Source organism: Lycorma delicatula, chromosome 7 (genome assembly GCF_047948215.1).
Source record: "Lycorma delicatula isolate Av1 chromosome 7, ASM4794821v1, whole genome shotgun sequence".
In the NCBI taxonomy this organism is placed as follows: Eukaryota; Metazoa; Arthropoda; class Insecta; order Hemiptera; family Fulgoridae; genus Lycorma; species Lycorma delicatula.
The window spans coordinates 139162303-139186571 of NC_134461.1; the positions used below are offsets into that span (position 1 = coordinate 139162303).

A 24269-nucleotide genomic window follows, 5' to 3' on the forward strand; every position below is an offset into this window, starting at 1 on the left:
TTTGTATGTAAAACAATAAATAGGATGACATCTAGTGATATAAATGAACAGTAGTTGTAACAATATCAGTGTATTATTATAATGTTTGCTATATTCCATTAAGTAATTTTAGATATACTTACATACGACCAAACAGACTTGGCTACACATTTCTGGACCTCTTCTTCAGTTTCCTCACTACTACTACTACTTTCTTCCTCACTAGTATTATCATCATGAATATGTTCACTTCTAAAGTCTATAAAAATTATAATAATTTAAATACATGAATGTAAGTGGATGGCCCTTTTTTTTGGTCTTCAGTCATTTGACTGGTTTGATGCAGCTCTCCAAGATTCCCTATCTTGTGCCAGTCATTTCATTTTGGTACACCCCCAACATCATTTCCATATTTACATATTCCAAACATTGCCTGCCTGCACAATTTTTCCCATTTACCTGTCCCTCCTATATCAAAGCGACTATTCCAAGATGCTATAATATGTGGCCTAATACATAAATATGTGATGCTTTAATATGTAGTCTGTCTCTTATTTAAATATATTTTTCCAAAGGCTTCTTTCTTCATCAATTTGCCGCAACACCTCTTCATTTGTCACTTATTCATTTATCATCCATCTGATGTTTAACATTCTCCTATAGCACCAAATTTCAAAAGCTTCTATTTGTTTCTTCTCAGCTACTCAGATCATCCAAGTTTTACTTTCATATTAAGCTACGCTCCAAACATATACTTTCAAAAATGTTTCCCTGACGTTAAAAATTAAGTTTCCATGTAACCAAATTTATTTTTCTGACTGAAAATTCGTCTCACTTGAGCTAATTGGCATTTTATAACACTCTTGCTTTGTCCATCTTTTGTAATTCTCTTCTGAAATAACAGAATTCTTTTATCTCCATAATATTTTCTCTTCCTATTTTTATATTCAGTGGTCCATCTACATTATTTATACTACATTTCATTACTTTCGTTTTGTTCTTGATTATTTTCATTAAACACATCTATTCATTGCCCAAACAAAAAAATTGTAGATATTTAATTGTCCACAAAAAATAAACTTTTATTTTAATAGATATTAATTAAATTATTTAAAAAATTTTTAAATTGATTGACTGAAGTAAAAAAAAAAGTAGTTAAGAATATCGGTTGGTGCGTGGGTTTTTTGCGCTCACATTTTTATTTTAGCTGTTGTTGGCGCAGAGCCAACCAATGGTGGTGCGCCAGGGGCTGCGCATGGCGACTCTCTCCTGCTATTAGCAGTCCGTTGTCAATTAATTTACAGATTATTTAATTTAATTTCTAAGCGTAGATTATTTATATTTATACTTGAATTTTTATTTACTTAATATTTATTAATTTTATTAATAAAAGAAAGGGGTTATTAGTTAATATTTAGCAAACCCACCGGGTTGGTCTATTGGTTAACGCGTCTTTCCAAATCAGCTGATTTGGAAGCCGAGAGTTACAGCGTTCAAGTCCTAGTAAAGCCAGTTATTTTTACACGGATTTGAATACTAGATCGTGGATACCGGTTTTCTTTGGTGGTTGGGTTTCAATTAACCACACATCTCAGGAATGGTCGAACTGAGAATGCACAAGACTGCTGCACTTCATTTACACTCATACATATCATCCTCATTCATCCTCTGAAGAATTATCTAAACGGTAGTTACCGGAGGCTAAACAGGAAAAAAAAGAGAAAAAGTTAATATTTAGCAGTAGAAATAAAATTTTTATTTAGTTGGCGAAGTGTGCTTCGGCGCACATACGGCCGAAGCAACACGTGGTCCACTCTGCGCCAATAGCAGTAATTGAACTGGCTACTAACACAACCTCAAACAAATACAGGCAAGACTAAATGAAGAAGATGGCGTCCTCAAGCCAATTCCCTGTTACCAATATGGCTAGCGTTAAATATATTTCTATTACTTTCTATATCTGCTCATTCCTTCAGCCTATTTTAAATATAAAAACACCAAAATGTTCAGAATGGTATTCTTTACACAATAATATTCTTTTCTTAAAATATTTTTGTAAAATACTTAATATTCTCACAAACAAGAGGATACGAACGCGTCGGGGGTCCAGGCTAGACGGTCGGAAGAGCAAAGCAAACTCTGACCGACTAGTTAAATATCACGTTACTTAAAAAAGTATGGTGTGTGGGTTCTTTGTTTGTTTGTCGTATGTGCTCACATTTTTATTTTAGCTACTATTGGGACAGAGGGGACCAATGATGGCGGGCCAGGCGGCTGCACGCGCGCACAAACGATTCATTCATTCGAACGATTTATATTTATTGATACGAACGATTTATCTAAAATGATATGTGTTTTGGGGATAAAAAATAAACACATTGGGGTTAGAGCTGTGTTAAAAAAATCAAAATCCAAGAAACAGTTAAAAATGTTCAGGATTTGAAGCTTTTTGTTGTTGTTAGTACGCTAAATTATGAACATTATTTAGTTACAATTGACAAAAAAATTTAACAAAATAATGTGTAATGAAACATGAACTATGTAACATTTTCACAGCTAGCCATTGGCCCACCTTTTTCCTAGAATTTATAAATAGGCATGAATATTTTGATCACTGTTTAACAGGAATAACTTTTATATGGTTATTTTCATTTAGTTTTTTTTTATTTAACAAAAATTTACAATCATTTATATAAATAAAAAGCAGTATTTCAGGCATTAGTTTCTTCTTAACATAAAACATCAGATAACACTGGGGAACAAAATGGAATTGTCTTTTATCTCAGGAAGAAAATAAGTGATTATGATAGTATTTTTTCGCCTGAATTGAAATATGATATCGGTTTTTCCCCATCATGCAAGGTTTCGAGAGACAGACATTTATAATTTCAAACATGTTGTTAACACTTTCTGCATTATTAACTGTACAATATTCAACCATTTGACTCACCTAGAAGGTAAGAAATGATGATTTTCTGTTATATTTCGCCTGTGGAGCATCTATCTTGATAGTCCAACAATAATTGGCAAGCATATTAGGATTCCATTTGTATTGATACCTCTTTTCAATAGCTGAAATCTCCTAAAGAAAGTGTTCTCTGCGCTCATCGCTCACTGCACCAAGATTTTCCAAGAAGAAATCTAGGTGTGAGTGCAGGAAATGTACTTTCAAGGACATATTACAAGTAAACTTTTTATTAGATCATTGACAATATCACAGTAATTTTCTGCCTTTTGATTTTCCAAAAAACTCTAAGTAAGATTTTTCAACACTTGCCAACCTGCTTTCTCCAGTGGATTAAATAGTTCCTTAAACTTCTCATCATGCATTAGTGATCATATTTGTTGACCCACAAATATTCCTTCTTTAATTTTTGCATCACTGGTTTTAGAAAACTTCTGTTTTAAGTACATGAAACCAGGAGTATTGTACATAGCCTTGACAAAATTCTTCATGAATTCTAGTTTGATATGTAACGGAGGTAGATACACATTTTTAGGATTACACAATGAATATGTTTCACATTTTTCTGTTCAGGAATGAGTGATTTGTGTTTAGGCCATTCTTTTGTAAGAATATTCCGTAGGTAAACTAGTCCCCTATTTGGATTTCTGGGTGTAGACTACTATGGAAGGGGTCACCAGAAAATTAAAAAATAACATTCTTCAAGTTGGAGCATGGCATTTTAGAAGCCTAAAAAAGGTTGGTAGGTTAGAAAATTTAAAGAGGGAAATAGATTAAATTTAGATGTAGTAGGAATTAGCGAGGTTTGGTGGGAAGAGGAAAGCAACTTTTGGTCAAGTGATTTTAGAATAATTAACACTGCTTCAAATAAAGGGCAGGCAGGAGTAGGTTTCGTATTGAACAAGAAGATAGGGAATAGAGTGGAGTATTTCAAAATGCATAGCGACAGAATCACTGTAATAAGGATTAAATCAAAAGCAAGCATTAGTAAAGGCAAGGAAGGAAGTATTGTGGGTGAATATGGGCTGGGAAAAAGAAATGAAAGAAGGGACCGATTTATGGAGTTTTGCACAAAGTGTAATTTAGTAATTGCCAACACCCAGTTTAAAAATCATGATAGAAGAATATACATGTGGGAAAAGCTAGGTAATACTGCAAGGTATCAGATAGATTATATCATGGTTAAGCAAAGATTTAGAAATCAACTCGTTGACTGCAAAGCTTACCCTGGAGCAGACATTTATAGTGACCATAATTTAGTGATAGTGAAATGTTGGGGTTTAAAAACCAGAAGAAAAGGTGTCATATGAATCAGTGGAATTTAGAGAAGCTTGAGGAAGAGGAGGTAAAGAAGATTTTTGAGGAGGACATTGCAAGAGGTCTGAGTAAAACAGATAAGGTAGAAAATGTAGAAGAATGGGGGAATGTTAAAACTTAGGTGGAACAAAGGGAACTGGTAGAAAACCTTGGATGTCAGAAGATATATTTCAGCTGATGGATGAACGTAGAAAATATAAGAATGCTATTGATGAAGAAAGTAAAAGGAACTATCGGCAGTTAAGAAATACTATAAACAGGAAGTGCAAACTAGAGAAAGAGTGGATTAAAGAAAAGCGTTCAGAAGTGGAAAGAGAAATGAACATTGGTAAAATAGGCAGAGCATACAGAAATGTTAAGGAAAATTTTGGGGTACATAAATTAAAATCTAATAATGAGTTAAACAAAGATGGTACACTGATTTATAATACGAAAGGAAAGGTTGTTATTATAACAACCTTTCCTTTCCTTATTATAAGGAAAGGTTGGGTGGATTATATTGAAGTTATATGGACGAAATGAATTAGAAAGTTTGTGTTATTGAGGAAGTCGATGAGGGGAGAAACAATACTGAGATATGAATTTAAAAGAGCATTAAAATTTGAATGGCAGAAAGACTCCTGGAATAGACATAATACCTGCAGAATTACTGCCCAGTCCAAGTGAGGAAGCAATAGATAGATTATACAAACTGGTATGTAATATTTACGAAAAAGGGGACATTCCGTCAGATTTCAAAAATAATGTTATAGTCATGTTCAGCATTTAAAAAAAATTAGGACTCAAATACAGAGATAGAAGAACAATTTCTAATATTTACAGGAACCAAACTGCAACAGTAATAATTGAAGAACATAAGAAAGACATAAGAACATAAGAAAGAATGGGAGCCTGACAAAGATGTTCCCTATCTCTGTTACTTTTTAATCTTTTCATAGAACTAGCAGTTAATGATGTTAAAGATCAATCTAGATCCGGAGCAACGGTACAAAGTGAAAAGATAAAGATGCTATGATTTGATGATGATAAAGTAATTCTAGCTGAGAGTAAAAAAGATTTAGAAGAAACAAGAACGGCATGGATGAAGTCCTTGCAAGAATTACCGCATGAAAATAAACAAGAACAAAATGTAGTAGAAATAATGAAGATGGACCAATGAATGTGAAAATAGGAAGAGAAAAGATTACAGTGGTAGAGAAATTTTATTATTTAGGAAGTAGAATTATTAAAGATAGACGAAGCAGGAGCAATATAGAATGCCGAGAGTACAGGCGAAACGAGCTTCAGTCAGAATTATAATTTGTTTACATCAAAAATTAATTTAAACATCAGGAAAAGATTTTTGAAATTATACGTTTGGAGCGTAGCTTTATATGGAAGTGAAACGTAGACTATCGGAGTACCTGAGTATAAAAGATTATGAAAGTGGTGCCACAGAAGAATGTTAAAAATCATTTGGGTGAATAAAGTGACAAATGAAGATGTGTTGCCGAAAATGATGAAGAAAGAAGCATTTGGAAAAATGTAGTTTAAAGAAGAGGCAGACTTATAGGCCACATATTAAGGATCCTAAAATAGTCGCTTTAATATTGGAGGGCTGGTAGAGGGAAAAATTGTGCAGGCAGGCAACTTTTGGAATATGTAATACAAATTGTTAGGGATTAGTATGTAGGGAGTAAACCGAAATGAAACGACTGGCACTAGATAGGGAATCTTGGAGAGCTCCATCAAACCAGTCAAATGACTAAAGACAAAAAAAAAATTGATCGTATATACTTGTTTTTAATTTGACACAATCTGTTGAAAGACGAAATTTAAATGAGGATTGAACAATTTATTAGGGTTTCGTTGCTGATTTTTATTGTATTGAAGTTTAAGTTTTTTTTTGATAAATGTCTTAACATTTTTACAATATTCACTGCTTGACTCGAATAACCTTCAGGAACATCTGTTCTAGCGTAATTTTCTTTTGTTTGCCATGCGCAATACATAACCATTTGGTTCGAGGTTTTGATACGAACGTTATAGTAAAGTGTTGTGAAACAGCTGATTCGAATTTTAAAATATAGTTTTTTAAGTGTTGCGTAACATTACACTAAAGTAATTTGAAGGGCTAAATTAAATTTATATTTTTAATAATGGCTCTTTTTAGGGCTGTTGCAAGAAATGCTACTGAAAATCTGTTAACAAAACGTTCCGTTAGTGTTCCGGTTTTATTTTATCATGAGAATGTAAGTTATTTTATTTTTTGTATTCATTGACACAGATCCTTTTCCTGGTGTCATTAAGTTACAGAGTATAATTTATTTTGTATTTACTGTCATCTTGTTTTTAGAAAGTAATGCTTGACATTGAATTTTTTAGTGAATTTATTTGAAGGTTAATTTAATATTCGTAATATCAATTGTATTTGTAAATGATTGTTGTCTGACAGTTCGGTTTAGTTATTCTGTTTTTATTATAAAAAAAACCTATTTAATGGAATTTTTCTACCTTGAAAAGAGTACGAGTAAATTTCATTGTAAAAATGATCTATTGGCGTGTGACATTGAGAAAATACTTAATCGTAATTTAATACTTATGATCTTATATAGTATATTAAGATGGACATACATGTGCGTTATTAATATACTATAAAAAATGTGTGTGTGTGTGCGTGCACGCTCATTGTGTAATTGCAATTTCTCATAGCCCAGTGGGCTTTAATAATTAATAAGTTGTACATGGTATATGATTAAAAATATAATTGTGTAGTGATTTTTGGTTAGAAGACTGACGAGCACAATTGTATTTCATTTCAAGTTTGTATTATGTTTTTACTAATTTGGTGCCCAACAAACAAACATTAATATGATCCATTATCTTTAACAAGTGAAGTGAGCAGAGGCCTTAAAAAATTGTATTATTCAAGGATACAAGTTGCAATATATATGTAAAATATATACTTTCTGTAACATGATTTTTCATTGGCCACATAACTAAAGAAGAAACAATGAACGGCATAGATGAAGTCCTATGCAAGAACTATCGCATGAAAATAAACAAGAAGAAAACAAAAGTAATAAAAGGTAGTAGAAATAACAAAGATGGACCACTGAATGTGAAAATAGGAGGAGAAAAGATTATGGAGGTAGAAGAATTTTGTTATTTGGGAAGTAGAATTACTAAAGATGGACGAAGCAGGAGCGATATAAAATGCCGAATAGCACAAGCGAAACGAGCCTTCAGTAAGAAATATAATTTGTTTACATCAAAAATTAATTTAAATGTCAGGAAAAGATTTTTGAAAGTATATGTTTGGAGTGTCGCTTTATATGGAAGTGAAACTTGGACAATTGGAGTATCTGAGAAGAAAAGATTAGAAGCTTTTGAAATGCGGTGCTATAGGAGAATGTTAAAAATCAGATAGGTGGATAAAGTGACAAATGAAGAGGTATTGCGGCAAATAGATGAAGAAAGAAGCATTTGGAAAAATATAGTTAAAAGATGAGACAGACTTATAGGCCACATACTAAGGCATCCTGGAATAGTCGCTTTAGTATTGGAAGGACAGGTAAAAGGAAAAAATTGTGTAGGCAGGCCACGTTTGGAATATGTAAAACAAATTGTTAGGGATGTAGGATGTAGAGTGTATACTGAAATGAAACGACTAGCACTAGATGGGAATCTTGGAGAGCTGCATCAAACCAGTCAAATGACTGAAGACAAAAAAAAAAAATAACTAAAGAAATGTTCATTTTACTATCATAGAGACTTAGTTATCTGTCATGTACTGGATTATATCAGTTGTTGGAAAATAAAACAGTAAGTGATCAGAGGAGCAAAAAAATGTTTTTTGAAAAATATTTTAAAAAGATGTGAGTAAATGAAATTAAGAAGTTTATAATGTTCTTCTATAATGTACGCAAACAAAAAAAATAAAACATAACATATCAAAAATTATTTACCCCAGTGACTATTTCTCAAATAAAAAAATTCAGAAATTCTCTTCAGCATCATGGTGACAAAATTTGTAATCTATTGGGTGAATATTTCGATTTCTTTATCCAAATAAAGGAAGCAAGATGTGGATGTGTTGATGATTACATGTTTTTTATTCATAAATTATTTAAATTTGAATGAATTGCTTTTATAGCCTCAATGTACTTTCATGGAATATAAGTTGCAGGTAGAAAATATCCTGTTGGTAATTGGAAACTTGCAGAATGAATAAAACATTTGTAAAGAAATAAGACATTTTATAATGAAATAAGGTATGCCTTCAATAACCCTCGAGACACTTCTCCTGGAAATGATAATATCAGGCTCAATATGTTATCTTTTCATAAGATAATATCGTATGCACGATAGTGCACTATGACATCTTTTGTGTATCTATAATAAAATTTTCTCTGATGAGGTATTTCCAGATTCTTGGTCAGAGGCACTGGTTATCCCCCTACTAAAACTTGGTAAAGATAAATTATGCTCTACAAGTTATCCTATCTCCTTGACCAGTACCCTGTACAAGGCGTTTGAAAGAATGGTAAACCATCGTCTAGTGTAGCACCTTGAGAGAAATGATGTAATTACCCCAGAAAGAATGGTTTCAGCCAGGGTAGATAGTCCATTGATCATGTAGTTGCCCTGGATGTTGCTATATAAAACTCCTTTTTATTTTGGCAATGCCTGGTTTCTGTATTTTTCGATCTACAAAAGGCATACATCACAGCATGAAGGAGGGGATTCTTAAATACACTTAATGAATGGGATATACAAGGTAATCTCTCTCATTTATCAGTGGTTTCCTCAGTAGTGAGTCCGTCTGAGTTTGAGTTGGAACGATGGTATCTGAAAGTTTCACTCTTGAAAACAGAGTAGCTCAGGGAAGTGTCCTAAGTATTACTTTGTTTGCTGTAGCCATAAATAGCGTAACAAATTGGGTGCAAAAATCGGTTATGTGTACTTTATTTGTACATGATTTTTCTACTTACGTAGCATGTAAAATGTGAGAGGCTACTTTAAAACACAATAACCTGCTTAGAATCATTGTGTAAATTTACTGGATTCATGTTTCCCTAAAAAAAAAATGAAGTGCATTCGCTTTTCCTGGTTGAGGGAACATGTTGAACCTCACCTGTATTTACATGGTGAAACAGTTGAGGCATGCATGCAGGTTAGATGTCTAGGAAAGTGATTAGATAAACGACTAACATGAGTAACTCATTTGAAGGAGCTGAAGATAAAATCTTAGACATGCTGGCGGTTCTATCTTATACCTGTTGGGGTGCTGATCATACACACATGTGCAGGCTACAGCTGCATAGCTTATCTATGGTGGGCAACCGCATTAAAGATGCTCAATATAGTTCATCATTCATTTATCTACCTTGCCATGGCTGCTTTTTGCTCAAGCCCTGTGGTAATTCTGCTGGTGGACAGTAGTGAGCCACCTCTTCTATCTATTAATAGATGGAACCACATGATATGTGCTCCTACATGGTTCGCATTAAAGCGCAACCAACTCATCCAACCTTTGATGTGGTATTCTTGAACCAGCATGTTAATTGATACCAGGAACAGCTGAGAATTACTGCTGTGCTAGGCATCACAGCATAATGCCTTTTTCAGCTCTAAATATACAATTATCTCCAGTTTTTCTTGTTATTACCCCCCTTGGCAGCCTTCTCTCGTTATAATGCTTTGATCTTTATCAGTATAATAAAAAGAACACAAATTTGTTATCGTATAAAATAAATTTTATAATATTATAAATAGCATGGATTCTGATATTACAGTTTAGACAGAGAGTTCTAGAAACTTTAATTTTTTCTGTTGTGGCTTTGATGTTGGCAACAGAACATAATTGTTTGGCCTTCCCAGCATTGGCAGTATTTTCGTTGCAGAACTGTATGCCATTAATAAGGCCTTACATATAATTAGCCCAAAATATAGACATTTCTTGTTTGCACAGTTTCCACGAGTGCCCTGCAGGCAATTAATGATGTGTACTCGATTCCACTCCGAGGGGAGAAGATCCCACCTCGTAGCGTGTCCGGTCGCTACACCAACCCCTCCGTTCCTAGCCAGTAGTGGCTTTAACGGAGGACATCTTCTCGCCCTCAAACTGATTGCGCACCACAGCTTTCAGTCCAGGCCCCGCAGAGATGCCACCGATGCAGATGCCCCGAGGGACATCTGCATCGGTAAAGTTCACCCCGAGATAGTTTTTCGTGTTTATGCCTTCAGAATGAAGACAACGGACACCTGCAGCTACCACGTCGCCCTTAGGAACTAAGCTAGAAGCTTAACCGCGGAACGAAGACCCCGCGCCTAGACCTAACTATTAAAGAGCCACTTTCTGAATGTCTCAGATCCGTACTAATAACCTCAACAACAAACTTTCCCACTAAAGTTTTATACATCGAAATTTAGACCTAGTTCCCTTAAGAAACCCGCTTAATACTCAAAATGAGTTTCTATCTGACTCCGCTCCGGTCTGCCTGGGAGAGGAGAATTAACGCCTACTCCCGCACAGCGCCATCACGCAGTCCCGCGTGACATTCACCATCTTTCGCAGACCGCCGCCAAGACTCCCCTGCATACCACCAAAGCAGTACCCAGAGAAGACCCGCCGACAGTGTCATTAGCTCATTAGTGCCCCCGTCGGAGCGCGACCGCACCCACCGGGCAAGAAATAATCCCGCCCGCCGACAACGGCCGCAACTCCGCCGACAGCGTGATTAAATACATGCCACCAATACATCTAACCGAGGCACGCTGCCTTAAGCGCCTACCTTCGGCCAGTCAACTGCCCAGGCGGTCCCTAGCCACCCAGGTTCCTATCACCTACAAAATCCCTTCAGCAGCCCTGCTCAGGGCGAGGAAGCGAAGAAAGCCAGCAATTATTGTCCACTCTCTACGAGTCCTCCAGTTGACTCGTAGATCCAAAATAGAGTTTACTCTCTCGAGTTCCCTAGCAACTCTGGTACGTTCAGCTTCGTACCGGGGACATATGTGAAGGGCATGGTGCACGGTGTCATCGACCCTACAGTCCGGACAGAAGCCGGAATCAACCAACCTAAACTTTGCCAATTTATCCCTAAAGGCACCATGTCCTGAGAGGAACTGAGTGGTATGCCGATTGGGGGATACCCAGCTAACCGCTCGCAACTCTAACATTGGGAAATATACCATGCGTATAACGACCTGTCAAAGAAGTATTCCACCTATCTTGCCAAGAGTCGAAACCTTGGTCTTCGATCTCACGCATACGCCCAGCAGTAAGAAGGCCTCCCTTCTTTGCAACATATCGCTGGCTACGTTCCGTAGCCGAAATATCTACTGGTTTGATGCCCGCGATCACAGTTACTGCCTCTCGCGAGACAGTCCTGTAACCACCGACAACCGCTAACAAAAGAAGACGCTGGGCTCGTAATAGAATATCCCTATAACATTGGTACCGCAAACGATGAGCCCAGACGGGCGCAGCGTACAACATAATGGCCTCACAAACGCCTTTATAAAGAATCCGCATGGTACGGAAATTCAACCCCCAATCGGGATGGACCACTCTACGGACGCCGAAGAAAGCATCAACTGCCTTCTTCGCCACATACTGAAGGTGCTCCTTGAAGAGAAGCCTCTCATCAAGGATAACACCTAGATATTTCTGAAGGGGTGACATACCTAATTGAACGACCGTCCATCACAACCCGCGGATGGCGAGTTGCAGCTAAACGGCCCTTCAAAAACATCATAGTGTTTTCTCCGCACTGAAAACCATCTTATGCTGAAGACTCCACAACCGCAAAACCCTACATGCCTGTGCCGCTCTGAGCTCGATCTCAGCACGTGAACTACCCTCAACCAGCAGCAGCCCATCGTCTGCATAAGCCACCACACGACAGCCACTGGGCAAGTGCAGCCGCATGAGAGAGTCTAACTCGATGGTCCAGACGAGTGGACCTAATAAACTGCCCTGTGGACATCCTTTTGACAGGGTCTTTCCTACTTGCGAACTGCCCAGTTCTTTTGCTGAAATAACTCGAGAGAGTCCTAATTTCTTCCTGCGTGCAACCACGCTTCTGCAATTGAAACAAGACAGAGGGTCACCACAAGTTATTAAATGCCCCGGATATGTCCAAGAAGACACAGAGTACATATTTGCACTCACTGCCTGAAGCCAGATCCAGGACCCTAATAATCGCATCCTCTGTACTCTTACCGGGTCTAAAGCCATACTGGTCGTCCATCAGCATGTGATTCAATGTGAGCTTACTATTAATGCGGAGGTAAAGTACCTTCTCGAAAATTTTTCCAACAACTGGTAAGAGCGTCAGAGGACGGTAAGAACTAATGGTGGGGTCCTCTTCGCCACCTTTGAACAACAGCTTCAAAATTCCACGCTTCCAGCAAGCCGGGAAATACCCGGCAGATAAACACCTATTGAACACCCTAGTCAACCGGCCAAGAATTACAGGCAGGGTGCAAACAAGGATAATGATGTGTACTCTAGACACCTTGTTTTCTGTGAGGTTTATTGTCATTTTGCAAATAACTAGATGTAATACAACAGTGAGCTTCTGCTGGATTCCCAGCCATATAGGAAGTACAGGCAATGAGCACGCTGATAGTGCGGCAAAGGAGGTTTGTTTCCAGCCTTCTTTCACTGATCGCATTGCTCCTAACAGTCTTGTTTATTTCCTGAAGCGGGTGGTTCATGATGAGTGGCAAAGTGATTGGAATGCTACCATGAACAATAAAATTCACCCGAATAATAACAACCGTCAAGAGGAGTGGTCATTTTCTGCCGTTTGTGAATAGGGCACACTAGGCTCACGCATGGATATCTGATGACTCAAACAGATAGTGCTTGCTGCGACTACCAACTGACTATGTACCACATCCTTATGTTTTATATCCGTTATGTGGCAAACAACTAACAGTAACTGACTTTGCATCACATCCTTGTGGGTTATCTGTTATGCGGCATTGCATTGAAAGTTTAAACTGTGAGCTAGTATGTGAACTATTCTGGGCGACAATGAAATGCTTTATCTTATTTTTTATGGTTTCTTAATGGTCATCTATTTACACCCAAATATTTAAATTGCTGTAGTGCGTATCAGTCATTCATGCCAATTACCATATAGCAGTTGAAATTTTATTCTAATTAAGACATAAAATGTAATAACTGTTTGTTTATTACAACAAATATGTTGTAACTCCAAAGCATTTTTTGCCCAGAATAAAAAAAAAATAAAAAATTTGGTAGTTTCAACATAAGTAAATTTTGTGGTTAGTTGGTTTTCCTCTTATCATTTTGTTATACTTAAAAATTTTTCATCATCTAGATCGCAACCCCTACAGGGTTTGTGAAATTAGCCTACAACTTTACATGTAAACAATAATGAAGTCATTATATGAGGAAAAAATCACTTATTATAAACATTTTACTTAACATTTATAAATATATATACATAAAAAATCCCTTTCACTCGAAAGGGATTAATATTTTTAATGCTTCTGTGACTGAATTTTCTCATTCACTTTCAACGAGTAAGCCAAATCTAAATCTTCAGATGTGAATTGTAGTTGTAATGTTTGATTGGCAAACATTTTGATGAATAGGTTGTAAATCTCAACTAGTAACGTAGCAGCTGAAATAACGTTTTCAGTTAATGGATTCAGTCATCTCTTTGATATATCATTTTTATCTTCTGAGAAATACTCTGCCAACTAAATTTTTAGCTCACATGAATACATTTTCACGCTATCAAAAACCTGTGTTGAATAATAGTGAATTCTTTATCCAAGTATTTCTTAATATAATCAGAGGTGAATGAAAGTATATAAAATGTTATATCATTTATTTTGATATTTGGAATAATCCATATATCAACCTTCTTTAATGAAAATATGAACTGTGTCTGTCATTAATAAAATGTTATTATTCTGTCCTTGTAAACTCACATTGAAGTAGTTTAAATGCGAAAGTACAACAGCCAAGTAAGCCTACAGCAACATGTACATGTTTCTGTAAAAACATTGAGAATGACACTTGTCCTACAAAAATATTATTAATTCATCTTGCAATTCCAATAAACAGGTTAAAACTTTCCCCTGTGACAACCATCTGACCTCCATATGGAAAAGAAGAGGTTTTTTCTTTTTGCCTATTTAATTGCACAGTCTGGCAAACACTCTATTCTATAATGGTGGATTTTTAATAAAATTAACCATTTTTACACTTTACAAAAAATTTGTTTGAGATTTTCCAACATTATTTTTGTGACAGAGCATATCTGTAAAGATTGCAGTGCATCCATTCTACCTTTGGTATAAGACATCTTTTAATTTTTTTCTGAAACCCACTTTTCTTTCCTGTGATTGCCTTAATGTCATCACTCCATACTGCAATGCATTTTGTTCAATCTATGTTATAGTTTTAGTAGCGTCATAAAAACAATCAAAAAGACATTGACCTGTTGCACGAACAGGTATTGATTTACAAAACCACACATCTTCATTGATTGGTTTGTTTCTATTGCTTTCATATCTCAAAAAACATAAGAACTGAGAAATGTTTGTCACTTCTATTGATTCATCAAATTGAATACTAAAAAATTCACATGAAGTCGCTGAATTATCTGATTGCAAAAATCAATAAGCATGTCATCGATTTGCCTTGATACTGTGTCGTTAGAAAGTGGAATTCATTTTATATATTTTTGTTTCTTCCACGCCTATTAAAACAATGACCATATCAGTTGCAGCAGGAAATGTGAAGTTTTCTCTGATTGTATGGGGTTTGGACATCTTAGTTATTCTTAATGCTATGAGATAGAGATAAGATGCTTCAAGTGTTCTTTTATCAGTATGGCTTGAATTATAAATAAATGCCTTCATCAGAGAGGACTTGAAAGCAAACAATGCACTATGGCTTTCTATCCAATGATGGCCAAACCATAATTTAAATAACTGTCATTGTAAAATCTTGTTTTCCAAAACGATTTACTGGATGTAGATGGCTCAATTTGTTTTTTAAACAAATTTACCCATTTTGCATAAGAATCTAATTGGAAAAAAGGTTACACAGTTTGACTGCACATTAAAACACCAAAAACTGAATTATTTTTTTAAATGAAAGTATGCTTTTAAAAATCTAAATAAAGGCATTACCCTTTGGGTTGGTCTAGTGGTTAGTGTGTCTGTAAATCAGCTGATTTGGAAGTCGAGAGGTCCATCATTTAAGACCTAATAAATGCAGTTACTTTTATACTGATTTGAATATTAGATCATGGATACCAGTGTTCTTTGGTGGTTGGTTTTCAATTAACACATTTCAGGAATGGTCGAGTTGAGGCTGTACAAGACTACATTTCATTTATACTCATATATCATCCTCATTCATTCTCTGAAGTAATACCTGATGGTAATTCTCGGAGGCTAAACAGGAAAAAGGAAGAAATAAAGACACACACTTTGTATTCAAAACTGAACTGACATTCTGTAATCCCTTATGCCTGTTTTATATTGCTGAGAGTGTTAAATAACTGTGCCACCTTGGTGAGGTTGAATTATTCATGTAGTTGATTATGTGCTGATTCAATTATTTAAATAAAAAGCCTTGAATTAATTATGAATAGAAACTGTATTTATTATAGTTTTTGTTTATGTAATTCACAAATGTATCAATGATGAGTTGTGACAAGATAATGTAAGTCTGCAAGCGATGTTCTGAGACTGCAAGTTTCTAGAGTGGAGGCAGCTTATATAATATAGATGGAGCCAAGTGAACTGTCAGGAGCTGTGAGTATTATATGGAGCTGAATGAATTGTGTAGAGCTGTGTGAATTGTCAGGAGCTGTGTCTCAACAGAGAGCACAATGTGTTCAAATGTATCTTATGGATGTTCGAACGTGATGCTCTCATAACAAATATGCAAGCAGCTCAAATTACAAGGAGCACATACACATAAAATTGGAACCTGTAAAATTGGTCATGTTTGTACACTTCATACATGTATGTTCACACCTGCCACTATAAACGAAGCTACATAATTTTATTTGTGTTTTATTGGGTTAAGGTAGGGGGGGGGGGTGGCCGCAAAATTTTATTATTTTTTTTTTACTTTTTGTGGGTCATAGAGCTGAAAAGGTTAAGAATCACTGATTGGTAATTATATCCAGTTAGTCAACCTTTATTTTGATGAAATTCAGAATATAGCTTATTTAGGATCTAATTTATTTGTTAGAAAGGCCTTTCACCTGAGTTGCATCCCCCATAAGTTACAGAGTACCCTACCCAAACATTTTGTAATTCAGTGTTTTACTAATGTAATGAACATTATTTTCAGACTAAATAATTTGGTTTCAGTGAAATTAAAGAATAGGATTAGATTCACTTAGACTAAATTAGGTTAGATTAAGCTTCAGTTGTGGATTTTGGTGAATGTGTAATATACATTATTAATTTTAATTGATAATTATTATTATTGATATATTATATTGATTATTATTGATTTTAATTGATATATTATTAATTTTAAGTGAGATTTAGTTGAGTTTAGGTTAATGTTAAAATGAAGTTAGGTTAAGTTGGTCTATAAAAAAATGTATTAATTTGACTGAAACTTAAGTAGTTTATCTGATGAAGTCACAATTTAAGACTTCTGCTCAACTTAACCGTAAACAAATCTAATCTTATTCTTAACTAAATTTAACTGAAACCAAATTATTTAGTCAGCAAAAATGTATATTACACATATTTATATATATATATATATTGCAAAATAATGAAATTTTGGGTTCAGGTACTGTGTAGCTTATGAGGGTCGTAATTCGGGTGAAAGGTGTTTCCGATGAATAATTTGAACGGTAATGAATAATTGTGTGGTACTAAATAATCTATATTTCAAATTTCATGAAAATCAGAAATGAGTCCATAACTGTTGATTTTTTCTAATTTAGGTTATTAGTATTATTTCTAATGTAGTTAGTTTTCTAATTGAATTGCCAGTTTTTTCAAAGATTTTATTAATGTCATATCTTTTATCTTCTGTACATTTGTAATGGTATAATTAGAATCTTTAATGTTAAATGATTTTATTTCTTCAATACATTGATTTTATTTAATGTTTTTCAAAAATAGAAGGATATGTCTTTTGAGACATTCAATAACTCCTCCATTATGTATAGTTAAGGTAGGGATGTATTAGGTGTTAGAAGTTTTGCTTCTTACATCTAATCTTTTTCTGTTTACTTACTTTCCATTTTAAAATAATATTTTTAAACCTGTTTGATCAATGATTTACCTTTGATAATTCAAGTTATTTTGTTTAAATAGCTTCTTGAATGTGTTTGCAAAGCAGTTACATTCACTTCACTGAAATGAATGTAATTTGATAATTTTCTGTAAATTCATTGCAGATAATTATTGACTTGCCTTCATATATAAGCATAACGATGATGAAGTTAGCATTTTGTGAAACAGTGATTGATTTCGTTACATATCAAATTTAATTTGTTGTTCCAGGCAAATTTATCATTGACAACTATAATTTTTTTTTTTAATGAAGATTTATTTTTGTAGGTGATTGATCATTATGAAAATCCAAGGAATGTTGGATCATTGGATAAGAATGACAAAAGAGTTGGTACTGGGCTTGTTGGAGCACCAGCATGCGGTGATGTTATGAAATTACAGATTAAAGTTGATGAAAATGGGAAAATTAGTGATGCTAAGTTTAAAACTTTTGGTTGTGGATCAGCTATTGCATCTAGTTCACTTGCTACTGAATGGGTCAAGGGAAAAACTGTAAGTATAAAATAGTGTATTTTTACAATTTTGTATTATTATCTATTGGTTGTTATATGGGTTACCAGAAAATAGCATTTTGATGAAATTGTTTAAAATCAGATATGTTTCTGTCATTCTTCACACATTAATTTTATGATAATAATTTGATTAGCTTCCATGGAAAGACGTTACTGTAAGAGATTTTTTTAACTTTCAGGTTGTCCAGACACGTTTTTCCCCGTGTACTTCAAGTCGTTTTCGAAATATTGTGCATTAAAGATGAAACAAACATTTTCTGTTAAATTTGTATACTGCTGTAAAAGATACATTTTTTATGATTTGATTAAGACTTGAACAATAAATTTTTAAATGTTTAAAAATGAATGTTATATATCAAAATGAAAACAAAAAATGGGAAATTGTTAATGTTACATTGTCATTTCAAATTTCTTTCCTTTAAATTACAACCTTTTCTTATAACATTTTTTATTTAAGAAATAGTATTTTCAAAGTGATAACTAAAAAAATATATATATTTTATTCAGATGATTCATAGTTCTCTGACGTTGTAAATATATGATGAATGCATTTTGAGTGGTCAGGAAAATATGCTGGAAAATAAATTTTCCCAGTTGATCCACAAAGTGGTGTTAACTATTTTTCCATAATAATTATTCAGTATATTACTATATTTCTCATATATTACTGAAATGTGGACTTTATCACATTAAGCGGGTAAAATAAACAAAAAGTTTATAAAGGACATATACTTGTGTATAAATTTCAATTTCAAGGGTCAGAAAAAGTTAATAAACTGGGTTTGCAAAGTTGTAGTCCGTAGTTATAGAGTTTAACATTCTGGAGATCATAATGATCTAAATGGTATAATGATATAATCCACGAGTAGTTGCATTCAATATCCTTGTGATTAACCTGTCAGTCTGTTTATTGTGATTGCTTCATTTGTTTTGGTTAATCAGGTTGTATTTTGTCATGAATACTAGTTAAAATTAGCTGAATTTTATGCTATTTCACTCGAATTTTAATATTATTGACTGATCATCATATTTCTATAGATTTTGTGGTTAAGAATAGATTGTGCTTAAGATTTGTTAGGTGGCCTTGGCAAAGTCATTGAAGTAGATAGAGGCAAAAATTAGTGGGTATTCATTATTAATAATTAAGTAATTAAGAATACTAATTAATAATTAGTATTCGTATAATAATATGAATAATATTTAAATCTTTTTGCTCCAGATTAGATTTAAAATTTTTAATTATTGCCTGGTATTCAAGAAATAATAATATGGTACTCAAATTACTAGGATCATCCAGAAAGTTAAGCATTTTGGCTGTATCAAATCTAACACAAGTAATAATTATTTATGTGGTGCACATTATAAAACTATATATATCTAAATAGTCATCTTTTAAATTTAAACACTTCTCATATTGTTTACTTGTTTCATCATTATAGAAAGTAATCCACTATTAATTCCAAACTTGACTCCACCTAAAAATAATGCCAAGGATATAAAAGTGAAACAATGGTTATAAGTAAAAATCATTGAAGTTTTGTTGTAAAACCAATTAAATAATTTTTATTTGTTTTGGATTTATTGCAGCCAAAATTTTTTTACTTTCTGGATAATTCATAAAACTTCTAAAATTAATTGTAGTTCATCCACCATTTTTTATGTTAAATTTTTTAATTTAACAATTTTAGGGTTATTGTAAATGCTTAGTAATAAATTTTCTGGTTTTTTTGTTTTAGGTTGATGAAGCTTTAAAACTGAAAAATACTGATATTGCTAAGGAACTTGCTTTACCACCTGTCAAGTTGCACTGTTCAAGTATGTACTATGTGAAAATCCTTTTATATAGAAAATCAGATTTTAACTTCAGTTTTTATAATGATTTTTTCATCATATCAGTAATTTTACTGGTTTGATGTCTCACATCTTTTATATTATGTGCTAATTTATTGTGCTCAGTACGTTACAGTAGACTGATGTATCTATAATTACCACAAGATAGGGTTTGGTTTGGCACTTCAACTAATATTTCTGGTCAACTCTTTTGATATCATTATATGTTTTTCTTGTATGGGTTACATGATACGTTTCTTCTTTTCACTAATCTCTATTTTCTTAAATGGGATTATTAATTCTATAAAGGGGAGGAATTAATGAATTCTTCAATGCAGCAGTAAGCAGATTAGACTGTTGAAAAAAGAGCTGACTCTCTTATAAGAAAAAGTTAAATGTTTAATAATTATTCTTGGATTACTATTACGTTTTTGAAAATTACAGCATATTGTTAATATTACTTTCGGCTTGGACAGTCATTTCTTTAAAAACTAAACATTTCTTAGTTTACTAAAATATATATATATATATATATATATATATATTAATGTTTTTTTTTCGTTTTTCATTATACATATGTCTAACAGCCATCAAACAGAATATATTTTCTTTTTGAAAATGTTTTTGGATATATCATCGTTAAATATAGAGTTGTGAAAAGTTTCATCAAAATTAAAAAATTATTTTTTTGTAATTATTCAGGGTAAATGAGTAAGTTCAATCACCAGTTATTCATAAGCTAAAATTTATACTTTATTAGTTGTTAGCTGCCTATGAATATAACAATTTCTATATAACAATTTTTTTTTTAAATTTTGATGTGTTGAAAATATTTAAGTGAATGATTTATATGTTACACGTTTTGGTACTTCTGTCATTCTCATTATTACATTTTTTAACAGAATAAAGATATTTAATAAAATTAAAATTTTACATTTATTGGACATCTTGTTTATTACTTTGTATTATGTCCTGTACGTTTAAATTAGTACTTAAAAAAAAGTTAAATGTTAGCTTTCTAATTCTAATGTATTTTTGTTTACAGTGCTAGCTGAAGATGCAGTTAAAGCTGCACTTTCTGATTATAGGATTAAACAGAGTTCATTAAAGAAAGCCGCTGAAGAAAAATTGAATGAATAGTTGATAAAACAGTACATCATAGAAGAAACACTATTAATTTAATACTGGTTATAATTCTTCGTTAGATAACTACATAAAAAGACAACAATTACAATTTGTATTATGTATATGATAAATAAATTATTGTGTGACATTTTATATTTCCCAGATGGAGTAATTGTATTAGGTATATTTTATCTTGTAAAAAAATAAAATACAGGGAAATAAAAACAAATTGTCTGATTATTATGTAAAACCATTTCTATGTTGTGTTTAAATAGATTTTTACAACCTCCTATGAATTATAATATATGTTAGCAAACAGATGTCTGTGGCAAAGCAAGGGTTACACAATTTATATTTTAGGTGAAATATCTCTCCTTAGGTGAAAACTCTCCTTTAATAGTTGAAAGGAGAGTAGATATAGTGAACTGCCTTTACCAATTGAAAATGAGTAAGTTTCAATCACAATCACTTAACCTATACCTTTACCTAGCGTTAACATATTAAAAATTTTTAGATATGTTTCTAAACATAAGCAAATATTCCATGTATTAAAGTAGCTTTTCCCAGTCTTGGTTGTTTGGAGTATACAACAAAATTTAATAATGGAAAAATGTAATATAATTACTACTTTTAAAAAAATACTTTGAAGCCCAACCCTAGAAAATAAAACAGAAATCTGATTGGTTAGTGTGCGATTAATATTGTTTATAAATATATTCAGGGTATTTTCATTATTTGGTGGTGAAGTTTGGTTTGTAGTGTGCTATGTTCAATTATGTCTTTAACACATTCTCTGCAGTTGATAAAGTAGGGAACTTAACTATCTTGCTGTATGGACAACTATGATGCTGTATATTAATTACCCACTATGCATTACGGTGCATATTTGGTTCTCCTGAGGTTTTGTACTGTGCATGTAGTATTTATATGGATTTACTCCATATGCTGAATAACTGTTTGACCTTGGATTTTTGTTCGGTATACATTTTTGCCATACCACATGTTATATAGTTTTTTAATCTCTTTCTGACAATTTTAGTTCCTTTTCATATATTTTTATCACAGGTTGTTCAATAAAAATTTACTTAATCTTATAAATGCTGGTTTTTATTTCTAAATTAATTATATTACATCACCCAATCCATTACTCACTGTTTTGATTTTTCATCTTATTATTCCTAAATGAAGTATATTGTGAAATATTCTTCTTTAAAAAAAAACATCCATTCAAAATCTATATTTTAATATAAACACTGCTTGAAACATAAGATTTATTTCCAGATATTGGGTCTGAATCACTTCACATAAAATGTGCATCATCCAAATTATGAAATAATTAATAGATTGATTTATTTTTGACTTTATTATGAATAAAAACTAAAGAAGAATATGCATAAAAGAACTGCTTCAACAACTAGAGTTAGTTCACATGTTTTCTGAGAGATTTCGTGGACTATAAAATTGTTTTAAAAAATATTAAAGAAAAAGAAAATATTCATTACATACAGCACATTATGTGCTGTAATGCACAGTCATCAAGGACAATACGGCAACAGTAAGACCGATACAGCAATACAGCATAAGAATTAAGTTAAATACTCCCTATTACAGCACATATTTGCGCTGTATCGGAGTGAACGTGTTAACAGAACTTAATAGAGGTAAACAAATATAAAAAAAAATATTACCATATTCACTTTGATATGATGCGCACCTGAAAAATAATGATATAGTTTGTGGGAAAAGTTAACACATGAAATTTTCAACTGATTTATTTTTAATTTTTGTACAATAACAATTAAATATTAAAATATATACTTTAAGTATTTAATGACATTTAATTTTAACATTATATTCAAAAATAACTGTACACTGATGACACTGCAAAAAATTCTGAAATACATGTGTACTATTGTAGCAAGATCGTACAATCATTTGTGCCATCTCTGTTGAAATAAACTGCTGTCTGCCACTTCATACAGTGCATGCCATAAGTATGAGTACAATAAATAAAAGGATGTCTCAGCGTCTACCTGTCTATTGTTTTGAATGTTCCTACAATGATGTGTAAATTTTGAATAATTTTTTTTCAGCGCATATTCTGAATAAATAGTAGTGCTTCCAGTTACAACACCATAGGTGCTCATTTTTAGTTGATCTACACAATATTTTGTAATCAATATATGAACAAATCTTTGTTCAAAAGTAATCAATGCCCTCAAACTAAGTTTATTTCCATAACATTTTCTCACGTCGGCTAGACCAATCTTATCTGGACAAACTTAGTCTTGAGTGTTCATTCATACATAAACATGTTTGGTGAAGAATATTATGATTTTTTCCTTTGAATCATTTCTATCTAGTTCAGACAGCAAAATTTTTCTATGAATTACACTGTTAATCTTTAGTATTGCAACAAGAATGAATGTTACTTTGGGTAAGAGATTTTTTTTAGCAAGGATGACAAGAATTAATGAAATTTTGGTTAATTAAATTTCCCTCGGTAATTAACTGAAAGACATTAGAAAATTTAAGAGTGGTAATCATATTCTTATTTCGTCATAAGATAAATAATCAAGACACAACAGTAATGCATTATGTTTAGCTTAATGGTAATTGTTGTAAACATCAGGTTAAATATTATATTTCAATGAGGACAAGTTTCAGTCTGGTGAAGTGTTTCTTATGTACTGATTGTAATGAGATTAAAACTTTGTGATTCTGTAAAGATTAAAAATAACAAAGATCCTAATTTCTGATTAATTAGAGTTAGAAAAAACATTTTCAAAACGCTTTTTTTATTTTTAATGTTGATTAGATTGAATTTTATGAGAAAAAATGCCCTTATTGGGCTTACTTAAAGATTGTCTTTGTAGGTAGTAGAAAACGCTTCAGGTTGGTCTGGGCTAGTGGTAAACTCATTGCAAATCAGGTAATTTCAAAGTCAATAGTGAAAAGGTTCAAATCCTAGTAAAGGCAGTTACTTTTATACAGATTTGAATACTAGATTGTGGATACCAGTGTTCTTTGGTAGTTGGGTTTCAATTAACCACACATCTCCAGAACAGTTGACCTGAGACTGTACAAGACTACACAACATTTACATTCATACGTTTCATCGTCTGAATTAATACTTAACGGTGGTTCTGGCAGCTAAACAAACAAAAAAGAGAGGTAGTAGAAAACTGAAATGAATTAAATGTCCTTTTTATCAGCAAGGTAATTTCAATTGA

At 32.9% G+C, this 24269-nt stretch overlaps 1 protein-coding gene across 1 annotated transcript; it reads left to right on the top strand.

Annotated features, from left to right (window-relative positions):
• The first annotated feature begins 6246 nt into the window (after positions 1-6246).
• Positions 6247-21265, top strand: IscU (Iron-sulfur cluster assembly enzyme). Its single transcript, XM_075370744.1, has 4 exons — positions 6247-6492; positions 17837-18061; positions 19818-19896; positions 20957-21265. The coding sequence occupies exons 1-4, from the start codon at positions 6400-6402 to the stop codon at positions 21049-21051; spliced, it is 492 nt and encodes a 163-aa protein (XP_075226859.1). The 5' UTR covers positions 6247-6399; the 3' UTR covers positions 21052-21265.
• The last annotated feature ends 3004 nt before the right edge of the window (positions 21266-24269 follow it).

What these genes read in the sequence shown, in the direction of transcription:
- IscU (XM_075370744.1), top strand. Translation starts at nt 6,400, where the DNA reads ATGGCTCTTTTTAGGGCTGTTGCAAGAAATGCTACTGAAAATCTGTTA. An exon ending in TTTTATTTTATCATGAGAAT is followed by an intron (nt 6,493 to 17,836) that starts GTAAGTTATTTT and finishes TTATTTTTGTAG; the next exon opens with GTGATTGATCATTATGAAAA. An exon ending in AATGGGTCAAGGGAAAAACT is followed by an intron (nt 18,062 to 19,817) that starts GTAAGTATAAAA and finishes TTTTTGTTTTAG; the next exon opens with GTTGATGAAGCTTTAAAACT.